General features: G+C 42.9%; 2 protein-coding genes across 2 annotated transcripts; one reads left to right on the forward strand and one right to left on the reverse strand.

Annotated features, from left to right (window-relative positions):
• Positions 1 to 466: 466 nt before the first annotated feature.
• Positions 467 to 15,510, forward strand: LOC118422336 (zinc metalloproteinase nas-4-like). The gene is made up of 8 exons (XM_035829855.1): positions 467 to 509; positions 1,232 to 1,414; positions 1,908 to 2,028; positions 2,516 to 2,636; positions 11,252 to 11,434; positions 12,215 to 12,341; positions 12,916 to 13,061; positions 13,857 to 15,510. The coding sequence occupies exons 1-8, from the start codon at positions 467 to 469 to the stop codon at positions 14,043 to 14,045; spliced, it is 1,113 nt and encodes a 370-aa protein (XP_035685748.1). The 3' UTR covers positions 14,046 to 15,510.
• Positions 15,511 to 18,145: 2,635 nt separating this feature from the next.
• On the reverse strand, positions 18,146 to 20,074 carry LOC118422947 (GTP-binding protein Rheb-like). The gene is made up of 2 exons (XM_035830834.1): positions 19,934 to 20,074; positions 18,146 to 19,555 (listed from the first exon to the last, which is right to left on the reverse strand). Exon 2 carries the CDS (start codon positions 19,399 to 19,401, stop codon positions 18,850 to 18,852), a length of 552 nt encoding a protein of 183 aa, XP_035686727.1. The 5' UTR covers positions 19,402 to 19,555; positions 19,934 to 20,074; the 3' UTR covers positions 18,146 to 18,849.
• Positions 20,075 to 24,718: the final 4,644 nt, after the last annotated feature.

Here is a 24,718-nt window from a genome sequence, read left to right on the forward strand (position 1 = left end):
AATAGAATAGCATTTGTATCACAAATTCTAAACACTTCACTTCACTTGCGAGTGTTTCGTTGTAATTTAGTCCATAGTAAAAAAAAAGAAACTAAAATTTATTTAGTTTTGAAATATATAAATCCTTTTGGGCGTACGTGGCACACGTAATAACTTGTGGCTAACTAGTGGCGGATCTTCGAGATTTATTCATCCTTTTATTCGATGAAACGTTGAAAAGAATAATTACGAAATGAGGCCTGGCAGTCCATACTTATATTTTGTCACTTTTTAACTACGCATTACATTTGTAACATATATTCTAAACGCTTCTTATGCTTTCGCTTAAACACTCTGCTTGTGAGTTTTTCGTCATATTAAAACAGGCCGACGGGGCTTAAAAGATACATATCTTTGTTATCAAGAAATCCTTTCGGCGTGACACAAAAATAACCTAGTTTGTATCTTGTGGCGGATCTTCGGATGGATGACATCTACAAGGTTTGACCTCAAGTCCAGTCCGACTACTCGTATGTCGGGGTCACGGGAGGTCACGGACTTTACGGTTCTGTGTGACTGCTTGTCTATTTGGACTGTCATCACCACATGGGGGTTCTTATGACACATCCATCCTGTAATGTACTGTGGCCGACAGGTACAATAGGAAACACAACCTGCTCAGCATACATTTTTACTAGCCTGATTAAATCTCGCTTATAGCAGCCCGCCGGTCTCCTTGAAGCGGGGAGGGGCCAGTTACAGCCCCGGACAGTGGAGTTTGTGTTACACAGCATACCTTTTTAGCTGCTCAATGCACACATTTTGCCTGCTCATCCTGCTGTGTTGAAGAGGCAGACAGGTTATCACCACGCGGGGGTCCTCATAACACATCCCTCCTGTAATGTACTGTGGCCGACACGTACAATGGGCGACGCACCTGTTTACATGCGCAACACACATGTTTACCTGCTCATCACACTATTTTTCGCAGGTAGACAGTTGTGTTGCCCATTGTACGTGTGGGCCACGGTAGCAATGATCATGACAAATTCACCCTCCTTCGCAGACTTCTAACAACGCTAGAAAGGAAGAGAAAGAAAAAATAGAGGGAAAGAAAGAAAGAAAGAAAGAAAGGAAGAAGGAAAAAAAGAAGAAAGAAATGTAATGAAAATCAAATGAACACTGTAAGGAAGCTAAAATCGTCAGAGGCATAGCTACTATCTACTTGAAAGTACACCATGCTTTAAACCAGTTGAGAATGACGGTTTTACCATTACATTTACAGCCCCGACGCCCTCGCCGTTCTACCAGGGGGACATCGTGGTGTCCCCGTCGGAGCTACAGGCGCTCAGACACCGCCGGGCCGCGGTGAAGGACCGCTTACTGCTCTGGCCAGAGGGCGTCATACCCTTCCAGCTCAACAAGACTACTCTGGGTACGATGGGACATAACTTTTCTCTGATCCTGGTCATTTGTTCAAACAGTTCAAGACCTGCCTCTTATTACCCCCTTTGTATTAGGACGGTGTTCTCGCCGTGCTCTCTCATTTACCGAACTTGACCTTCCTTTTTGCAACTGCATTCACCAAATATTATACAGAACGATCAACAACTTCTCGATTTGTGTTACCGCTACTCAAATACCGAATATCATGAAGATACATTTACATCGTTTCTAGTTATGCTCTTGACATACAAACACACCCACAATAAAGTTGCTCTGCCATGGTACAACTTCATGGCGAAGATCTAGATACGAACTAAAACGGTCTAACAACACTCAATGACCTATAAAACTTATAGAAAGAGTCTAGTTTGATGTTACTTTCCTCTTAATTTCCTTCTGAATTGACTAAAACGCTTTAGACACACTCGGTGACCCCAGGAGAAGTTTTAATATCATTTCCTTTCTTTATCATTTTTTTAAAGACAGGAAAACGCGGAAGGTAGTTCGGGCCGCCATGAGACACTGGATGAGGAAAACTTGTGTCAAGTTCAGGAAGAAGAAGAGAGGAGATGTCAACTTCCTACATTTCATCGGGGATGCGGGGTGAGTCTTTGAAAACATCAAAATCTTGAAAAGTTCACTTTAAATATATTTGGTTAATATTATTAGACATTCTATAGGGAAGTTACAAGTTCCAAAAGAAGCCACATGGACAGTCATACTTACGGTAGACTATTATGATAACCACCGTGATACTGATACAAACTACAGTCATTTCAAGGACAAAACCTTTGGTAATCATTCGGATATTCTATCTTGTGTAGAGTTTTTTGAGATGGAATAAATTTCTACGTTTCTAACAATGTGTTTCATTTCGTCACAGTTGATGACCGTACGTAAGTTTCAATTTGTAAATTGTTCTTGTGGACAAAGCTAGAGAAACATCACAATGAGCCTACGTACATTATACACAACATTTTTCTGACCAGTGGAAGATTAGCTCTTTAGTAGATCCACTTGCAATCCATGTGTAATCCATTTGTAATCCGTTTGTGATACGTTTGTAATACGTTTGTAATACGTTTCACAGTTGCTGGTCGTACGTGGGAATGCAGGGCGGGGAACAGAAGCTGTCCCTGGGGTCGGGCTGTGAGCTGTTCGGTACCGTGGTGCACGAGATCGGCCACGCCGTCGGCTTCTGGCACGAACAGGTACCTCTCCGGTCTATGTTGTTGTTGTTGTTGTTGTTGTTGTTGTTGTTGTGTCCCTGGGGTCCGGCTGTGAGCTGTTCGGTACCGTGGTGCACGAGATCGGACACGCCGTGGGCTTCTGGCACGAACAGGTACCTCTCCGCTCTATGTTGTTATTGTTGTTGTTGTTGTTATTATTGTTGTTGTGCCCCTGGGGTCGGGCTGTGAGCTGTTCGGTACTGTAGTGCACGAGATCGGACATGCAGTGGGCTTCTGGCACGAACAGGTACCTCTCCGGTCCATGTTGTTGTTGTTGCTGTGTTGTTGTTGTTGTTGTTGTTGTGTCCCTGGGGTCGGGTTGTGAGCTGTTCGGTACCGTAATGCATGAGATCGGACACGCCGTGGACTCCTGGCACGAACAGGTACTTCTCCGCTCTATGTTGTTGTTGTTGTTGTTGTTGTTGTTATTGGAGTCGGGCTGTGAGCTGTTCGGTACCGTGGTGCACGAGATTGGACATGCCGTGGGCTTCTGGCACGAACAGGTACCTCTCCGGTCTATGTTGTTGTTGTTGTTGTTGCTGTCGTTTTTGCTGTTGTTGTTGGCTTCTGGCACGAACAGGTACCGTCTACTGTTCTTCTCTTCGGTCTATGTTGTTGTTGTTCACCTTGTGGTTTTCGATGCCACAATGGGCGAAAAGTTTCCTTGCTGTTTCAGTAGCAGGGTATATCTTTACTGGGAGGCCCATATGAGGTTGTTAGCCCATCCTCTTTAACATGCTGGAGACACATCCTCGAGCCCCATTTTACATTCCTTACGAAAGACAGGTGCAGCCCCAACCAAGATGCCCTAACCAGGATTGAACCAAGGTTTCCCAATTACCAAACTAATTGCAACCAAGTGAGGAGAAAAATATAGGGCAAGCCTTCTTTGTCGGCTTACAAAGATCGACAAAATCTAAATGCTTTCAGATCAATGTACAGATCAGAAAGCGCGCAAAACGGAACTAGGAAAGTTTGTAGGTAATTTAAAGGCTTTTCATAGAAAAGCTCATTCTTAAAATCCAACCCAAAGAGATTCTAGACATTCTTCAGGATGATGACCGACTTGATTTCCAACACGTGACCTTGGAAGCACGTGACTCCAGGAATGGGTCAAAGGTGCAAGGAAGTCTGTATCACCCCCCGTCTCGGTCTGATAAATGTTGTTTATGGGATGTGATAGACTTTCATTGCCCTACCATTTCAGTGCTCGACATGTCTGTAAGGAAGTGTAGGGCATGGGTTTCTGCCACACTTGAACATCACCACTGTCCTAACCATCTGTTCTGCTGATTCGATACGTGGTTGTTGCAATGCCACACCGACGACAAATTTACTGCTAAGTCTAACTCAAGGACTTTGTCAGTCTACACAATTATACAGTACACACGGAGGGGCGTACTTAATAATGGGAACAATTGGTGGAAAGTTACGACTTGTCCACTGTAAACTCCGATGCAAATTGGCCCCTGTTGAGACGCTATTTACAACTCCGTCCCCTCGCACCTGCAGGTAACGATGTTTGGGGTTTCCACCCTCCTTCCCTGCATACCTCCACACGCGAGGATCCTTAAAGCTAAAGCTAAGGGCACAACCCACCGTACGTGCAGTTTGTCCGTACGTTTTTGGGGAGGCCATGTCCGCCACGTATTTCTGAAAACGTGGGGAACGACTGGCAAGAGCAGGGAGGGAGTACGTCAACGCATGGCACACAAAGTTTTGTCTGCACGTAAAGTTCTACGGCGTGTCTGTATGCTCTAAAATCATCCGTCGGATTCCCTACGAGTTCGTACCGAGGCGGTACTTACCACTTACGGATCCCAAAAGATTGCCCACGTTTGGGCACGTAGACAGCACGTATTTGCACGTGCGGCGGGTTGTGCCCTTAGCTTAACTCCAAATTGCTCGCGATGTTCTAAATTCCTCCCACAGCCCCGCTAGTATCCCCTCCCAACTCCCGAGGATTACCTTTTTATTCTTCCCGTTGTCGCTCGCTGGAAGGCAGACTTAACCCCGCCAACCCTTGGACCTTGTATACACTGCAGGACCTATTGGCAACATTAGTTAGGAACCCTCTCTGTGTAAGGATCAAATCTGGGTGGTAAACAGAGAGACCTTCGTGTTCTCGTCTGGATTTTGTCAGTTTAGGAATCAAAGACCGAAATTTAAAATTTCTAGCTCGCGGATAAAGCTGCATGCTCAAAACGGATTACAACATTTTTTCTTTGTGGCAAAATAATGAGTTAAACAAGGTAGCAATTACTCAAGGAACTGTGTAGATTTTGGAAACGCAGTCAGAGAGACCGTACCGTAAGACGTTTAAGACAACCAACCACTACAATATTCGACTGAGTCTTCAAATTTACCCAAGTTGCTTGGGTAACCTATATTGAGTATCTTATTACCGGTTTACCTGGATATCTAACCTTCATCAATGTAAGATATATAATTAGTTATTTTGACTCTTAGCATGTTTTGTAGTATTGCCGTCGTGAGATTTGTTGAGCGCTCGTACCAAAAAGACATTAAACAAAGGGAACGTTAAGAGACGAACAAAAGAACGGTGAAAAACCTTTCTTCCTGCTAATAGCTGTCCGTGTTTACTTCAACACAAATTCCCAAACACGCCTGTAATTCTTCCTCGTAATAACATGCCCAGCCAGTTGCTTGAGTGACTGATATCTTGTATATCTTATTACCCGAATGTCTACTGACTTTCATCGACGTAAAATGATTAGATATGCTGATTCTTGGTATGTTTGGCATATTGTCTTCGTGAGATTTGTATAGCTCCCATACCAATAAAAACACATCGAACAATAGAAACACAAAGAGACGAACAAAAGAAAGATGACCGTGTTTAGCTCCACAGAAATTCCCCCACACTCCCGTAATTCTAGCCGCGGCTCCTGTGTTATTTCCCGGGGACGGTTAACCGTGCTGTAACCCTTAGGCTGGCGGCTGCGGGAGGAATGTGGGAATAAGTAGTCGGTTGAAGCTGTAATTATTGTAATGAAGCAGCGCAGGTAGCTGTGTGGACCGGATGTGCCCGACCCCGGGCGGACTGACACAGACATAAAAGTCGCCGACCGCAGGATAGATGTATGTAATAATCTCTAAACAGTCGTACAAAGGATAGATTAGAACGTTCTTCAAGGCCGAATGACTAAATACTTCATGCTTTAGAGTAATTTCATTGGGGCCAAGAGTTTATAAAGGAAAGGACAAATCATATTTCAATGTAGACGGGCTCAAGTCGAACCCTACTGTATATATAGCCTCCAAAGAAAGTCTGGTCTTTGGCATTTTTTGGGAGTATTATGTGCTGTTTTGAATTGTATACCGGCGTCAAACTCTGCTGTGTGGATGAAGCCTCCGCCAGGCCTTCCTACGGGGGTATGGGTCGTAGATTCGGCAAAAGGGAAATACTGTAAATACAGAAATGTTCGCGGTGGATTAATGTTCGCGGTTTTCGCGATGGCCACTTCACCGCGAATTTAAAACCACCGCGAACATTTTTTTTATTCTGGTATTAGACTGCAGTCTTTGGTGCTACCGCGAACTTAAAACCACTGCGAAAAGTCCTTTTTCCCGCTACCGCGAAATTAAATGCATTTACAGTAATTGGCCGGGAGAGTCACACAACTCTGGCATGCTATCTGTCTATTGGCCAATTTCTACTATTTCTAGCGTCCTGTGGAGCCTGCTAAAAGGCTAGATCGTATTTTTTGTCACGGCCAAATGGATCGGTGTTCCGCGGAGCTTGGGCTTGAGAAACGTCACCTTTTGGCCTGCCTACATCTGTTTGGAGATGACTAAAGCTAGTCACCTTTATCTTAATTGCGGGATAACCTATATGAAATATTACAGTTTGAAACCACCGTCCGTCGACAAGATATACCTAAATACCCTGTTTTGAATATAGTGGATAAAGGCTACCGCGTAGATAAAGGTGAAATAGCGTTATCCATGCCCCCATATACCCCCTTTCCACTAGGACGGCGCTCTAGCCTCGCTCTCTCTGCGACAGAGAACGTTTGACATATCGCTCAACGAATTTACACTTTTGGCACACTTTTACATGCTGTATGATAAACCCAGTATGAAATCAAAGGTTACACATATTCTATTTCGGTCACAGTAAGAGCGCAGCGCGATCGCCGTCTAGTGGAAAGGGGGCCTTAAAAAGACCTGACGGAAGCCAGGTATGTTTATGTCAAATCATCCCTGAAAATTCTACTCCAACAAAAAATCCCATGACAAGTGCTACCGCGCCTTACAGCACCGGATCAGAGACTTCTATGACTGCACAGAACATGAGGTCATACAATTACACCCTCCGAACCGTTAATTGTCTCCGGACGGGGGTATTAATTAGCCTAATCACCGCTAATGACAGGCCCCGGCGTCCGTATAATGCAGGCCATCATCATGTCGACACAAACCGTGTCATCAGGACCTGCCCCTTCGGCGAAACGTCAAATTGCTCAAATACTCGGAAAGTGTCATTCACTCGTCCTCAACGCAAACAGAACTCGTTTGGGTTGAAATGGGGTCTTTTATGCCGTATTTCGTATGCTGTTTTCGCTGTAGTCGCCAAGATGAAGAATTAAAATGGTAAGCCTTAGACTGCCGTTTATTATGTTCTCCAAATCCGTCCATATTTCAGGAGCTTTACATAACGTTACCTGTCATGTCATGGCGGACATTATGTCTTACATATCGCAGGTGTCTGGTCTTGGCGCCAAGAGACTGAAGGCAGCAGCCAGAAAAAAATCATCAAAGCTTGATCAAAGGGAAGAAGCAGACGATACACGGGATACATGCACCACTGAATACCTGTTCATGTATGTCCTTATTAATACTAGCCCCGCGTCAGTTCGCAAAGCGTAGCGTGTTTAACTCAAAGCCCAGAGGTTCTGGGTTCGCATCCCCCAGTGTGCTCCAACGTTGGGCAATGAAAGGTACTTAAGACGACTTTCCTCACTTTGCTGCATGAAAATGAGTACCTAACTTCGGTTAGGGCCGTCCTTCAGATAGGACATTAAATGGAGGTCCTATATTCGAGAAGAGCCACACCTTGGAAACGTTAAAGAACCCACCACACTTATTGAAAAGAATAGGTGTCCTTCCCAGAGTGAGTCGATAGAATAAATCTGTCCGGGTATGCCGCTTGTACTCTTGACCCCCCCCCCCCCTCATTCATGCAGTCTTCCACCGATCGTTTAAAAATGACATCAGTGTCGAAGGAATGCCGTGTTACACCTCTAGTGTTTTGATGAAGTTGGAAGGCTTTCCCACAACCCAATTCGGGTTAATCACGTCATGATAAGACAATGTCACTTCGTACTGTTAAAATGTATTTACTTTATACTTAAAGATCTAGAAGACAACAAACAGGGTGTTGAAACATCTATGGAGTAGAAACATACAGTGACGGTGCGGTTATGTACCTGAGAAACACTATGTTGAACTGTTTACTTCTCCTGTTATAAATAACCTTGTGAACTACTAATTACCGTTGTGAACATGTCACCACAATGTCACGTAGGTTCACCAACGACCTTCATCGCAACCATTTCTTTAGTGCCCTTTGTCCGGGCGTCCTCTAAGGAGCTTAAAGTCTCAATCTGCCAATTTTGTGCCCCGCCCACCCCTTTCTCCTGCGCGGCTTTCTGTCCCCACACTGCAACCATTAGCCGTGCTCAGGGGATCTGCAGTGATCGCGCACCTATTCTTCGTTAGGTTAGCAGGATAGAGAAGTTTATCCGCACCTTAAACTGTCTGCTCGGTGTGTTTAGGCGATCACGGGGTGAATGGTTCCACCACAATGGGGCGGATTGATCCCTGGGAGAGGAGGGTTAGTTAAACACAGCAAGGCTGCATTTCTCGTTTTACCCGTAAACGACTCGGCCTTTGTGAGTCTCACAAACGATTGTGAGTTTTCAGCGACAGTTAAGGGAAGATTTGACGCGTTATGCGGCTTGGGACAAGCATTCAAAATGTCTCCTGTGAGGGTTAGGTTAGGTCCTTTCTGAGTTTTGCCACTTCATTCTACTTTTGTCGTTGTGAGTTTCAACGTTTCAGCTACATTTAAGGGGGGATTTGACGCTTTATGCGGCTTCTGACAAACGAACAAATGTCTTCTGTGAGGGTTAGGTTAGGTCCTGAGTTTATCAAAACTGACACTTACACGTCACTCTGCCTTTGTCATTGTGAGTCTAAGCGTTTCAGCTAATTTAAGAGGAGATCATTTCAGCTTTGACGCTTTATGTGGCTATTGACAAGCGAACAAAATGTTTTCGGCTGTGAGGGTTAGGTTAGGTCCTTTCTGAGTTTATCAAAATTGTCACTTGCACGTTATTTTGCGTTGTCATTGTAAGTCTTAAGGTTTTCAGCAACATTTAAGGTGAGATTTAACGCTTTATTCGGCTTCTGATCATGACAAGCATGAAAAATGTATTCTGTGAGTGTTAGGTTAGGTCCATTCGAATGCTGCTTCTGTGTTTATCAAAATTGCCACTTCGCCTTTGTCACTGTGAGTCTCAACGTTTTCAGCTACATTTAAGGGCAGATTTTACGCTTTATTCGGCTTCTGACAAGCATGAAAAATGTATTCTGTGAGGGTTAGTTTAGGTCCATTCTGCTTCTGTGTTTATCAAAATTGCCACTTCGCCTTTGTCACTGTGAGTCTCAACTTTTCAGCTACATTCAACTTTTCAAGGGGAGATCATTTTTCAGCAAAGTGGCTTTAGACAAGCATACAAAATGTATTCTGTGAGGGTTAGTTTAGGTCCATTCTGCTTCTGTGTTTATCAAAATTGCCACTTCATCTTTGTCACTGTGAGTCTCAACTTTTCAGCAACATTTAAGGGGAGATAATTTTGCAGCAAAGTGGCTTTAGACAAGCATACAAGATGTCTTCTGATAGGGTTAGGTTAGGTCCATTCTGCTTCTGTGTTTATCAAAATTGCCACTTCATCTTTGTCACTGTGAGTCTCAACTTTTCAGCTACATTTAAGAGGAGATCATTTTGCAGCTTTGTCGCTTTAAGTGGCTTTAGACAAGCATACACGACGTCTTCTGAGAGGGTTAGGTTAGGTCCTTACTGCCTTTCTGTGTTTATCAAAATTGCCACTTCGCCTTTGTCACTGGGAGTCTCAACTTTTCAGCTACATGTTTGATGGGCCCCTTGAAAATCAACTATGCACTGTTGTAGGGGCTACCCATCTGTTTCAAGATGAAATAAATAAATAAATAAATAAATTAAAGGGGAGATCATTTTGCAGCTTTGACGCTTTAAGTGGCTTTAGACAAGCATACACGACGTCTTCTGTGAGGGTTGGGTTAGGTGACTTAGGTCAATTCTGCTTCTGTGTTTATCAAAATTGCCACTTTGCCTTTGTCACTGTGAGTCTCAGCTTTTCAGCCACATTTAAGGGGAGATCATTTTGCAGCTTTGACGCTTTAAGTGGCTTTAGGCAGTCATACAAAATGTCTTCTGTGCGGGTTAGGGTAGATCACTTCTGCGTTTATCAAAATTGCCACTTATACGTCACTCTTGATCTGCTTTTGTCCTTGTGAGCTTCAACCTTCAGCGACATCTAAGGAGAAATCACTTTGCAGCTTTATAGCTGTAAGCAATATCTCATCGTTAAGGTTTAGCTTAAACCTCCCTTTACGTGTTTATCAAAATTGCAACTTGTACGTCACCCTCCTTTTGTATTTTTACACCTTAGGGTAGAGATATTTTGTAAGGTTTTAACGCACGATCGCGAGAACCGTTGTGGTTTTGGCATAGCTGTGGCTAAGCCAAGTAAAGGTGGAAGTGGTACAGTAACGTTTGGCTGTTGTGCTTCAAGGTTTTAATAGCATTTCGTTGCTCGAAAAGCATAAATGGATTACATGGTCAGGACAGAAGTATCGTTACGAGTTACGGCCAGGAATATACTAGTAACCCATGAGATTATACATCAGCCATTTTGACAGCTAATACAATTAGACCTGTACAATTAACCGCCTGTGTATAAGGATAATACTACTTAAGGTAGTTGTTTCGTAAGCCTTTTTAATACGGACCCCAACAATACGTAAAGGCTACAGGATACCATGGAATAACGCATCTGACAAGTACAACCCAACAAACTGCTGAAAGGACACGTAATGTTTATGTTTACGTACACGGATAGGGATCATAAAGAGTACTTAACAAAAAAAGGAAACTTTGAAATAACGCAGGTGTCAAGTTACTTCGAAAAGCACACGTAAAGGTAATATTAACGAACATGGATAGTGGTAGTAAAGAACGAAAAGATCCTTTAAGTAGTATTTAAGCATGTATGGGATGTCTGTGTGGCGCAACGGCTAGAGCGTTGGAATCAGAATCAGTAGGTCCCGAGTTCGATACTCGCCATGCCCCTGCCCCCATGACGGTGGAGTGACGCCCACCGAGCCTCATAGCTAATCTGTACAAAGGTGCCAAAAACACCTACGGATTTGGTGCTGCTAGTGTGACAACATCTGCACACTTGCCACTATTAAAGACCCGTGAGATTTTTTTCAAGCATGCTTAAAAATTGTTTTCCGTGTTGTGGCAGGCCCGTTACGACCGGAACAAATACATCCGCATCCTTCGGGGGAACATCCTTCCCGGTGCCGAGGAGAACTTCGACAAGATGACGTACAAGACCATCAACACGCTGGGTGTGGCGTACGACTACAACAGCATCATGCATTACGGACCCAACTACTTCTCTGTCAACGGGAAACCGACTATCAAGGTACGGCTGTCTGGGGGTGGGGGGTGTAATGTGGGGGTGGGGTGGGGGTAGGGTCACACGTGGCGTACGACTACAACAGCATCATGCACTATGGACCAAACTACTTCTCTGTCAACGGGAAACCAACTATCAAGGTACGGCTGGCTGGCGTTGGTTAGGGTGGGTTCACACATGCGTATATAGTCCGTATGAGGTCCGTATGGGATCCTTAGCCTCTACCAGGCTCCACAGATGGCTGAAAAAAATGAAAGAATTTGGACAAGTATAAAAACATAATATTACATACCAGGGGAGGTGGTCACAAACCATACTCCTCGGCCAGCATACTCCTATGTGTCTGCATATTTGTCCAATTTTTACTCATTTTTAGTGACCTGTGGGGCCTGGTAGAGGCTAAATATTCCATACGGACCTCATACGGACTTGGAAATATATACGCTGTTGTGAACCCACCCTTAGCCTGTGTTATGCTTCGGTTACGATTGGAAAAGGGGGCTTCTTTTGCACTTTTGGGCGTGACCCCTACATTGCCCCGTGGGACACACTGTGTCTACCGGGCTATTTTGGGGGCACGGCCGGGCCCCGGGATGATTTTAACAAAGAGTTAAACCCCTAGAATTGTGGCGCGCATGGCGTCAACATCAACGGACACTAAAGCATAGGGAAGACTGAAAATGACTGCTACTATTGATCATATCAAACGAGCCAAGTTGATGTCTAACTTTATAAAGTAACGTTTAATATCTAACTCAAGTTTACAAACATTTCCTTTTTTGCCAGGTGAAGCGCATCGGCTGGAGAGCCAAGCCTAAGATCGGGCAGCGGAAGGTACTGAGTGAGCTGGACGTTGCGCAGACTCGGCACATGTACCAGTGCAACAGGAAGGACATGCAGAGGCGGAGAAAGGGTAGGCGTGATGGGATGTCACAACAGATGTTTGATATAGCACCTAGAATATGTGGCGTCGAATGACTGAATGGCTAGGCTAGGGTTCGGTTCTTGATATCTCTTGATAGACTTTGTGTCCAACGAAAATACACGTTCCTCACTTTATCCAAGTATAAAACGACAAAGTACCAGTAACATGTCGAGGTCTAGAGTTGCTTCTCGTGACGTCAGATGAAGATTTCCGTCACCGTTACCTCATTTCGTTGAAAAACGCCGAAAGTATGCCCTTTGCAAGAATATCAAATACATGTTCCTTTTTCATGGTCATAACTTCTTCAACATTTTATCTATATCCAATGACAATGCAACATAGAAAATTAAAAACGACTAGCTGTTACGCCAAAAAGCAGTTACTCAAGCAACTGGATATGAATTTGGAAACGGTCAGACGTTTCAGATAACATCCATTATCTTTCGTCAGTGACACTATCCTAACTATGATATGCGAAGGAGATGAAGACAGTACCTGGATGTCTAACATTCATCAACGACCACCTGTTAATTAACGGAATACTTTCTTCATCTCCACACAGACGTGTGTTTCTTCAGTAAGTACGGTGACGGCAGAGACTACCGGGGGAACGTGGACTACACTCTGGAGGGGGTCACGTGTCAGAAATGGACGTCACAGTGGCCGCAGGCGCACTGCGTCATGTCCAGATACTGGCTCGGGGACAAGGTACGTTCACATGTTATCATGGAAGCTCGTATGTGTTGGTAGTAATCATCGTCAAAACTAAATTTTATTCCAACACAAAAAGTACACACGGATCAAGTTTTCAACGACCACTGTCACCTTCTTCGGGATCAATACTTCATTGATCCTGGAAGTACGTTCACAAAGTTGCTGTTGAACTTGGTCGCCGATCAGAAAACGTCTTATGTTATGTTGTTAGAGCTAGGCGTGCCTTCCTATGTGGAAGTTTCTAACCTAAAAACTGGCTTGTTCTGACGTAAGTTCACCTTTATCCGCGCCGTAACCTATAGCCGGTGTTTTTGAAAACAAGGTATTTCAGGGTAACAAGTTGACGGGTGGATTCAAAATGTAATATTTTCAATATCGAACTGCAATATTATCAATATCGAACTGCAATATTTTCAATATCAGCAGTTTAAAATCACCGTCCGTAGACTATATAGCCCTAAATACCCTTTCTTTTTAAGACAACATATACAGGTAACCCTGAACATCGATAAAGGTGAACTAGCGTTCGGGTTTTTAGTGGAAGAAACATGAATAATGAGGGGGAAGGAATCTTCAAATATGAAGTGAAGAGGAAGACTAAAGAAAGAGTAGCCGCGATGAGAGGGTTACGTTGGGGATCGCATTCTTCACACTGCAGCAGCGCCGCCTAGCTGCAGTGCGAAGTATAACAATTCAGTTTTGAACAGGGTGTAAAGTTTCAGTTATAGCATATCCCGTTTAATATCGATCTTTAAAGATTAAGCTTTTATGATTTTAAACTTTTTTTAGATGGACGGTTTGGGCAACCACAACTACTGCCGCAATCCGGGCGGGAGAAGGTCGCGGCCGTGGTGTTTTACGACCCTGGAGGGTACGGAATGGCAGTACTGTGACGTCAGGATATGCAACCCGTTGCCGAGAAGAAACGAGAACGAGAGCACCAGCCTCCCCACCAGGAACAACCTGGACAAGAGATGAAGGGCCTGTGTAGTGGCGCCGTCTAGCGACTTTTGATAAAACTGCCATTTTTATGAACTGAATACCTCAACGTCTGTTAGTATATATATAAAAATCGGAATTAAGTTAAAATCTTGTTATATTGAACAGAAGTTTACTTGTTTACTATTAAGTCTAAGGTATAATTATTTTTGGAAAGTCAGGGATTTGTGAGTTTTATATCCATATGTGCATGTTGTACAGAAAATGAAGATGTACATATGTTTTAATTTATTTATTATCGGGAAATATTTTAAGAAAAGGTGGGAAAATTTTCGAGCAAAAACAATCTCTGTAGGAAACACAAGCAAAATAGTCTCAATATTCGAGCATGGTAATTCATCCACTACTAATAACGTTTCTCTGATGTGTTTTTATCACAATCATGCTTGTATCATTGTCCATTGGTACAGGCGCCACCTGGCGTCCATCTCAAGTACTGCACAATCAGGCCATTTTCTGGCAAGTATGCCGTTTCAGAACGTTTGAGTATCAGAAACTGTGATATCTAGTATTACTATATTGTAAGGGGTGTATATTTAAAACATGATACTTCTATGATATTTGTTCGGCCAGTTGAGCTCAGGTATTTACACACATACTGTTCTGTCCAAAGTTTCATATTTGTATGTATTTGTACAAACAACAATAAGGTCCAAAATAAACAATACAATAAAGTCTAAATATTTCATCTGTGTTTGCTGTTCACCTTGTATAATGTAGTGCATAATTGCCCATAGGATAGTAAGTTTTCTTTTTGTTTCAGTAGCAGGGTTTGTTTGTTTATTTTCAAACGCCTATTCATATTTTTTCATTCAGGGTATATGTTTCCCCTTTAACACAAGACCATCATCTAGTGAAAAGGGGGCCATCGTACATTTTGCACACAGATAGTCTGGGTACCATACCCCAAAGTAACTGCTGACTCAATTTTTTCGCTTCCGCATGATCATAGTTAGCAAGCAAAAGAATTGAGTAAGTGCCCAGCCATTATTACGGAGTATGCATGCAGGCCAGGCTAGAACAAAGGATCACGATATACAAAAAGAAGAAACAAAGATTTTGCAACAGCCAAGCACAATCAAACACTTCAGTGTTTTTATTCTAAACATTAGTGAAGAAAAAGAAAACTACTTCTAAACATCTACAAATAAAACAATAAGGAAGTCTGTCCAAACAATATTGTGTCACAACTGTCCTCAAATCAACATCAAGTACACATCCATACAGTAGTAATAGTACAGTACTCAGTAGTATCATGAATAATGATGATACAGCAGTACATAATCATCCAAAGGTACTTGTAGACTGAAGAATTAAGGAATTGCACATCCCAAGAACTTTGAGCATGTCAGTGTTTACATCCTACAGAATGGGAAGGGGGGCAATGATACAAGTATTCTTGTAAATATTAAAGCTATGCATATGGAGAAAAGTAAAAGGTATGGAATCAAGTGTACATCTGTTCTGGTATCTTTTAAGCACTATATACTAGTATATTGCTTATTGCTATGGTTGTCTATTCCAATGAGGAAATTGACAGATCCTGACTGTCTATCACAATCAGGGTTCAGCCAATGATAGCAAAGCAAATAGTCATTTGACCAATGAGAGAAGGGCTGCATCTCTGTCAAGTTTTGGCATTTTTCTTTTACATTACTACGTTTTAACAGAGGGGGGTGGGGGGGGGGGGGTTGTTGGCTGTGGAATCAGCCTTTTATTGAGTATCAGAACCATCAACCACTGTACCTTTGAGTTTTAAGTCAAAGTAAATGAGTCTTTCCTTCACAATGAAAGCTATTAACCTCTTCTAAGGCTTAAAACTATTCCTGCATACACCATTCGTAATTCACAGAATTGAACAGAAGACTTAGCATAACATCATTTTCCACAATGAAACGCAACGTAAATCTTACACTTCGGACCACGGGAACTGGCTGGACAGTTGTCAGTTTTCTTTTAAACAAAACAATAGTTATTTACTTATACTGACTTTATGGTAAACAAGTGACTTATATCTACTTAAAGTTAAACTTAAAGAGCATGTGACATCCAAGCAGATATTGAAGGTAGAAAATGGTAATATTTTCTGACAGGCCAAGTTTTTCTGCGACTCGGGATAAAGGAATCTCGGAAAAACCTGGCTAATTCACTGATGGGGATCTAAATAAACCAAAAGCTGGGTGGTCAAAAAATGATACAATCTTCCACGCAACATCTGCTTGGAGCTTGTAAAATATACCTTAGCCTTGTTGTTTTCAAACAAAGCTTAGATCTACGTACACTTTCTGACAATAGTTTTTCTATGAGACTATGTGTGTGTAATGGAGACATAGTACCCTGTCTACGAATGTGCTGCTATGTTCTATACACTCCTCTCAAAGGAAGAAAGGCATTGTACAGTATCACTTTATATCTAGCTATGAAGCTTAACATACAAAGACAGAAAGCTACATGTACATACTCTCTTGTGACATTTTAGCTTTGTGCAAAGAATTTCTGCTATACAAAAGTTAGTCTTTTTTCTACACTACTGGTAAATTTCGTTAGTTATAACTATGTGATTCTGTAATATTGCTTGCAACACCAATTCTCTGGAGGCAAAATAATGGACTGTAGTATACCCTGTCTGTTACAGAGGTAGACATATCATACCATACATGTCATAATGTTATAGCCTGAAAGTCACCTAACAATGACTCCTAATTCCACCGGGTGCCATCATACAGCTATGTCAAAATAAAACAAAACATTGTAATATTGGCCTTCTCAAGATTGTACTAAAATATCTGAATTGTATATACACATGTAATGTAATTCACTTTGTCTTCTCGGTACCAAACATTCACGGTCTGAGAAAATTTAACTTGTTATTGGAACTAAATGTTCACAGCAGTGGCAGGAGTGTATAAAAAGTATATTGTATCATTTGTTACCAGCAATGATAAGTTCACGTTACAGTCATCACCGTGAAAACTGTGAACATAAAAGTACATTAAAAAATCAGGAATTACAGTACCTCAGGATTACTGGTGCTGCATTGCAATTTGGTACATCTCTTAAATCAAATTAATGTATTTTTCTTATGTGGCAGCATCATGGCATCTGGTAGAATTATGAGAGTTGGTGATACATTGGCTACATATAGCGACTCGTCAGAAGTCTTGAGGAAGATGTCTGATAGGCGTGGAAACAAAAGCAGATGAGACTTTCATGGTTGAGAAAAAGAATAATCTAATATTAAAAAGAAACAATAGCTAGACTCTTGCCATTTAATTCTTATAAGTACTTACAAACAATAATGCTCGATACAGTTGACAATTTTCCCCAGCAATACATTTATCTGTGGCACAACCAATCATTGCACAGTACTCCTTGTGGGTTACATTATCTATAACCTTTCATCACGCAACTGAAAGCAAACTGTCAAAGTCAAAACCACTAACCACCAAACGATTTGCATTAACAAAGTGTTAAGAAGACAAGTAAAGATATGTTTCTATGGTCACAGACCACCTCAAACAGTCATCTAATGTTACACATTTCACACTAGTTTGTGCCTAATGAAACAAAATAAAGGACATTGATGACAGTGTGCCGTGGCTTCATTCCTCCGAGAACAGTACACTACAAACTGCTTCGTAATGGTATGTTGGAATATATGATTTTCAAACTGTACAGCCTACTTCCACTATTCAAAATCGGCAAAAAGATCTCGTCTTGACAACAGCATTACAAGTGTTTTGCAAAGATGAATTCAAGGCAATGATCATGAAATTCAGCACTAAGACAGTTTTTTTTATTCTACATGTCAGTACAATGCCAGTTAGTACATCCAGAGTAAAGAATGCAATTACATAAACAATGGCAAAGGTGGTGTGATCTTGGAAAGCAGAGTTTGTGTTACACAGACTAGACTTCTACCAACACAGATGAACTTCCTTGATCCCCACAACCTTAGTTAGGAATACTACCACATGCTGAAATCAAAATGACACTTCTTCAGTGCTTGAAATACCCAATTACACACTTGCAAATGCAACCCTAAATTTTGCAATTGGAACACCGCTTTCCCACCACCTACATGAGCTTTTGTATTTATTTCTTGATAAGATAAAACATAAGTAGTTACTTGGAAGGAAAGATAATGGATAAGTGGCTGATTTGGTTGAAGAAATAATGACTTGGAAGAGGGGCAACCTGAAATGTTGATGGCGCAACCTGGCTTTTGACTCAGGTTGCCGCCTGGGCAACCTGGCTGAAAAAAGTATTTCGAGCACCGACTTCTCTATTGGTAAAGCCATGCCCTGCTACTAGCACAATAAAACATGTAGTGTAAGCTTGATCACTATAGCTACCGTATTTCAGCACATTTTCTCTGCCATAGGAAGCAAAAATAACATGTATCTTGCCTATACACTTATCTACAGGCGACAAAGCTATGGTTAGGTTCACAAAAATGTCTTTGTTAAGCATACTGGCAACCCTGGTTTCTTCGGACACAAGTTTTGCCCTACATGTAAGCCGTCCAATTTGGTGAGCATGTTTCTACATATCTGTCCATTTTGATGGCATGGACTTAACCATACCAAACAGGGGGGGAGGTCAATGTTTCTCGTCAAGATGTACAACACCCTGACCCCCCTACAGAATAGTGCAGTCTTTTGCCCTACATGTAAGCCATCAAATTTGGTACATATTTTTCCATTTTGATGGCATAGACTTAACCATACCGAACTGGGAAAGGGGTGGAGGGTGGTGATAGTGTTTCTAAGACCCTGCCCCCCTACAGAATAGTGCAGTCTTCCTTCTGCTGTCCGCCGCCATTTTGCCTCTCGATCTCCATGATCAGCTGCTGGAACACGGAGTTCACGCTTTCCTTCTCCTTCGCGGACGACTCGGCGAACGGACACTTCCACTGGTCGGCGAGCCCCTTCCCCTCCTCCTGTGGGATCACCCTCTCCATGTGCAAGTCTGTCTTGTTCCCGACGAGCACGATCGGGACGTTCTGCGCGCCGGTCAAGTCCAGAAGCTTGTCGCGTATGACCTGGACCACCTCGTAGCTCTTGCGCGAGGTGACGGAGTAGACCAGGACGTAACCATGCACGTCCATGGTGTAGGCCTGCGGAAAGATCGAGTACTCGTCCTGTCCGGCTGTATCCACCAACTGGAGGTTAAACTCCTGTCCGCGGACCTTTATTGTCTTGTTGAACGTGTTCTCTATGGTGGGGTCGTAAGAGTCCACGAATTGCCCCTCGACAAACTGGATGGTCAGGGAAGACTTGCCGACGGCACGGAAGCCCATGACGGCAACCTTACGCTGCTTTGGGGGAGCCATGTTGTTGTTTCTTCTTCACACACACACACAATAAGGTCTAACTGGAATGACTACAGTTCTGAATGTGGTTCTAGCTTCACTTGACAAGGGACAGGGTCTTCTGCAGCTCTTTGTACTGAAGACGTCCACGTGAGAGCATCATTCGAATCACTTCCTGTAACAGACAAAAAAAGATTTTAATTTACACCATTCAAAGAAAAATAGGAGATATGAAATAACATTAAGATTGGTTTATTACTATTCAATTTGTTGGTTCTTGGATTTAAAAATTAAAGATAAAAAAACATATGCTGAACTGGAAAAACACAATGTAAACAAATCCTGGAGGACCAGGTTTATGCCTTGGTGCACTCAGTTTTATCAACCTCCTTGGTTTTATACAACTTCATATGGAAGTTTTCCTCCCTGCCCTACACTTTTACAAAGTCAACTTGCTACATTTCTATCCGAGAACCAAGGAAATCAATTAGTGTAGCTGAAAAAAACAAAACAGGACAAACTTTACCTTAGCTTCTCAACCCTGCAGTCCTACCTCATCAGTTTCTGCCTTGTTCTGCTTGAACTCCTGGCGAGCCCAGTCCACGAGGTACTTCTTGTGATCGGGGTCGTTGACCTGGCGCAGACTCCGCAGGATGTCACGATACAGATGGAGAACCTGCTGACGCAGCAAAAACTGCAGAAACGTCAAAAGGAAGAATGTAAATGAAGTTTACGTTAATGAAAGGAAAGGACTGAAGAGCTAGTCTTCCACTGGTCGTGACAGAGAGGACAAACGCTATGTACAGTATTTACAAGTTCATTGTACGGGGAAATTCCCCTAGCTATTTTTGACAAGGACAATGAACAGTGGACCATTGCTTAACGTCCTGTCCTAAGGACTGCAACCCTTTCCGGTAGCGTGCAAGTCGGGTGAGCGACACAGCCGGAATCGAACTCACGGCTTCTAGTTCCAGAGGCAGGGCCGCTAACCACTGGACTACGCGCACTACCTAAACCTAAACGCGCGTTAATGAGGTTTAGACATCCAGGTAAGGCCTAGGAAACAAAATGTTTCAGTCCTGAAAAAAAAATAGGGTCAGCAGGTTTGGGATTATCTTCTTGTGCTTTTAAGTTCTTTCTAAAGACTAATGGATTTTAAATTTAAAGTTTTCACAGACAATCAGGTCTAGGTTCAGGTCCGGACCTGATCACCTGAACCTGACTCGGATAAAATCAACAACCTGTACCTCAATTTTCTGTACCGGTTCCCACCCCTACTGTACACTCTCTAAGTCAGCACCATGTCCGTGGTCACAATGGTATATCCAGGTTTTACATACACAAAACTGTCAACAGTTCAGTGATATGAGCAGGAATGCCTCCCTGTTACCGTTCAGTGCCTCACTTCTTCACTAGGCTACATACACAGCCATACATGAAGGGATATGCCCCCCCCTTACAGTTCAGTGCCCCACTAACCTACATACACAGAGCACATTAGCCTGTGTTTACACAAGCTCTTGCTGGCTGGGGTTAATGACCCCCTCCCCCATAGGGGCACGATTTTAGTCAGGCTACAGAGCACATATACCCAAAATGCATGATTGGCAAGTAAATAAAACAAAAAGAAACAGGGAAATGCCTCCCTTACAGTTCAATGCCCCACTAACCTACATACACAGCCACACCCTCTGACATGTCTGCCTACATTAGGAAAGTCTCGGATCTCACAAGGGTGGGGAGGTGCATTCTAGTGTGTTGGCGATAAATTCTTCAATTTGGCAAGTTGACATATGATAAAAATGGAATTGTCAAGTTGAAGTTCAAACTTGGCCAAACACTGTACCTTGTTAGAGTAAAGTAAAATACTAGTATCATGAGGTTGCTACGCAAAGCTCACCAGAAACTCATAAATTATTATTCTTATGCCTCTACCTTCCTTGTAGCCTGGGTACCATCCAGGGTACTAGTAGTAGTTTCACTTCTGCTACCTTATTTATTTATTAGGAAATTGACATATATATGATTACACAGTCTCTCAGGCAGCATTGCTGATATTGGAGTCTACAAACAGGGACAGACAAGTGCACAAGAATAGCTACCTGTCTGGGGACAGTATATTTAAATCTTTTGGTGGTGATGTCAGTTAATAAGTGAATTAAGGAATAGGTTCTAGAGTGCCCGTTCAAACAGGCATTCCAAAGAAGCGGACAGAGGGCGTCTCGGATGTAGGAATGCCTGATCGAACGAGCGCTAGAAACCATTCCTTAATTCGCTCATGTAAGGAACCTACCAGCGCCCTCGTCCAAAATTTGAAAAATCCCAGGCGTTAGACATGTCAAGGTTCCCAAATGGAATAACAAAGAAGCGACTGTTTATGATGTATAATAAAAGTTGGAGTGAGAAGCAACTGCATATACTACTAAATACTATATATAATAGTCTGTGTAACACAAACTCAGCTGTCCAGGGCTGTAACTGGCCCCTCCGCGGATGTTGGGCGGGCTGCTATAAGCAAGATTTAATCAGGCTACATATATAATAGTGTATAATAAACGTAGGAGCAAACTACTATCCGGATGGTACCCAGGCTATCTACCTAGTAGAGGAAGTCCACATTCTTCTAAAAATGAGATTTATCACTTTCCATTGACAAGCCAGGACCGTTATAGACTTGCTGCCTGATACAACATGATACGAAACATTGCCCACATGGTTGTGAGGTTCGCAGGGGAGAGTTGTCTCTAGTTGTCAGACAGAAGTTTCTGCATACAAGACACTGCACAACAAACACAGACTGCATAGCTAGTATAGGCCAATAAAAAAAAAATAGTAGAAATTGGCTAGACAGACAGATAAGAGGAGGTGCCAGAGGAATACTCCACAGCAGGCTAACTACTTTGCCAATTTCTAGGATCTATAGTAGAAATTAGCACCGTAGTTATACTATAGTCTGCTGTAGAGTATACCCAGTGGCCTGTGGAGTTTAAACAAGTACAAATCCTAAACAGTACAGAGGTTGTGTCTAACTTCTTCATCAATTTCTACTGTACAGTTTACTTAAAAATCCTGAAGCACAATGCACATGAAATTCTATCTAGCCACGGAAGGGTTAAAAAAACTTCAGTCTGCTAAGTTAGCTGTTTGGCATTGCAGCTGTATTGTTTATTGGGGTTAGGCAGGTCTGATAAGGGTAATTTTGTTGTAGAAAAAACAAACTATTTGGTTCCATATTTCACTGTTTCCTTGACACTGTCCAGTTTCCAGGTTTTGGGGTCATCTGTCTGATAGACTGGCTGTCGACATTGATGATTCACAGACTGTTATGTGTACATGTACATTGTGCTGTGTACATGTATGGTTCATTCTGCTCCAGTCAGTTCAAAGTCCAATTTGCTGTAAACCTACCACACCTACATATCATCGTAAATTAGTAATACAACAAATAGCAACAAATACTTATGACAAAAGATTACACAAAAAACACTACCAGTACCATCACAATTTTTGTACATTGTAACATCAGTATGCAATTCTTTTCTCAATCAATAGTAAAAAACAACAACTGGATATAATACTGAAGTGTGGACTGCCCAAAAGTAGCCTGGATACCATACCCCAACCTCAAGAGTCAAATATCTTTTCTGCACGATAGATACTTGAGATCAGGCTGGGGTTTGGTAACCAGGCTAGCCCAAAAGAAAAAGGTGGTAATATTATTATTAACTGATGAATCAACAAAAAGTATACCAGCCCAATCAAGACAGCAAACATCGTTTTACATGTAACTAAATGATGCTGGTAATGTAGAACTTGTATACCGGTAGTTGTTGCTAGTGTGTATAAGCAGAAGTGTGGCTTTGGTCTGTCTGTTTGAAAGTCTGTTCGTCATAAACAGCACAACAAAGAAATACTGTGCTAGTTTTTCACTGGTTGAAAAAAAATGCAGCATCCCAAACCAAAAGGAAGCAACATGGCAAAACTACTGCAGAATGGGCTCAATCTTTTGGTTTGCTAAAAAAGACAAACACATGTAGCCTGAGTATCATCCTCCCTAGTAACCGCTAGCTCACGACTTTCCGTGGTTAGCAAGCGAAAGTGATGAGCCAGCGGTTACTACGGAGGATGATACTCAGGCTAAAACACATGAACTGATGAAGGATAACAATGTGCAAGACACTGATAATCTTGCCTAGATACCAGACTGTTTGAACTTTCCATGGCCTTGTTGGATGTCCATCGTCACTTCGATGATGACTTCAATGGCGTCTCTGGTGCGACCGAAGGCCGAAGGCCGAGGCGCATATGCGTCCGCATGTCGGGCACACGACAGCGGTGCTGGGGATGGGTCTTCCCTCCTTCTCTTTCTCCTTCCTGTCTTGTCGTTTCTTCTCTATTTCATTTAGTCTATTGTTTTCAAAGTTTTTTACTCCCTGATGGACAGCGTGACGCCATGCGCATCTGTCCATTGCAGTAGTCTCCCATTCCCGGTGTGGAATGCTGCATGCGGAGAGGGACGACTTCAGTGAGTCCTTGTAGCGCTTGTAAGGACGTCCGACTTTTCTCGTGCCGGAAGCAAGCTCACAGTAGAACACTGTCTTCGGGAGTCGTGCTTCGTCCATGCGCACCACATGGCCAGCCCATCTCAGCTGGGCTTTCATGATGAGCGCTTCAATGCCCATCATGTTTGCTCGACGGAGCACTTCTGTGTTGGGAACCTTGTCTGTCCAAGAGATACCCATAATTCTGCGCAGGCAGCGGAGGTGAAATCTGTCCAGAGCTTTCAGCTGCTTTTTGTACAGTGTCCATGTTTCACAGCTGTAGAGTAGCGCTGTGATAACAACTGCTTTGTAGACTGCCAGCTTTGTCTGAAGTCTGATGCCACGTTCACCCCACAGCCGCTTCCAGAGCCTACCAAAGGAGGAGCCGGCTTTCGCAATCCTGTTGGACACTTCCTTGTCTGTGCTGCAGGATGAGGTCAGTGTACTTCCCAGGTAGGTAAAGCTCTCTACACTGTTTAGCTCTGTTCCTTCTATCATGATGTGAGGAGCTGCTAGTGACACTCCTGGCGCAGGTTGAAGCATCACTGCTGTCTTCTTCAGGCTAATTGTTAGCCCGAAGGCTTTACTGGCCGTTGACAGGCAGTTAGCGAGCTCTTGCAGGTCCGGTTCGCTGAGAGCAGCAAGGGCTCAGTCATCTGCAAAGAGAAAGTCTCTCACCAGGGCCTCCAGCACCTTGGTTTTTGCTTTGAGACGCCGTAGATCAAAGACCCGCCCGTCGCATCTGTAGCGGATGGTTATCCCGGCATCTGTCGCAGAGAGTGCTTTGAACAGCATGG

This window comes from Branchiostoma floridae, chromosome 9 (genome assembly GCF_000003815.2).
Source record: "Branchiostoma floridae strain S238N-H82 chromosome 9, Bfl_VNyyK, whole genome shotgun sequence".
Lineage (NCBI taxonomy): Eukaryota > Metazoa > Chordata > Leptocardii > Amphioxiformes > Branchiostomatidae > Branchiostoma > Branchiostoma floridae.

Excerpts from the sequence above, each read along its gene's own strand:
- LOC118422947 (XM_035830834.1), bottom strand. The coding sequence starts at position 19,401 with ATGGCTCCCCCAAAGCAGCGTAAGGTTGCCGTCATGGGCTTCCGTGCC.
- LOC118422336 (XM_035829855.1), top strand. The coding sequence starts at position 467 with ATGACATCTACAAGGTTTGACCTCAAGTCCAGTCCGACTACTC. Across the intron at positions 510-1,231 it reads CAAGTCCAGTCCGACTACTC|TTGAGAATGACGGTTTTACC; the intron begins GTATGTCGGGGT and ends GCTTTAAACCAG. Across the intron at positions 12,342-12,915 it reads CATGCAGAGGCGGAGAAAGG|ACGTGTGTTTCTTCAGTAAG; the intron begins GTAGGCGTGATG and ends ATCTCCACACAG.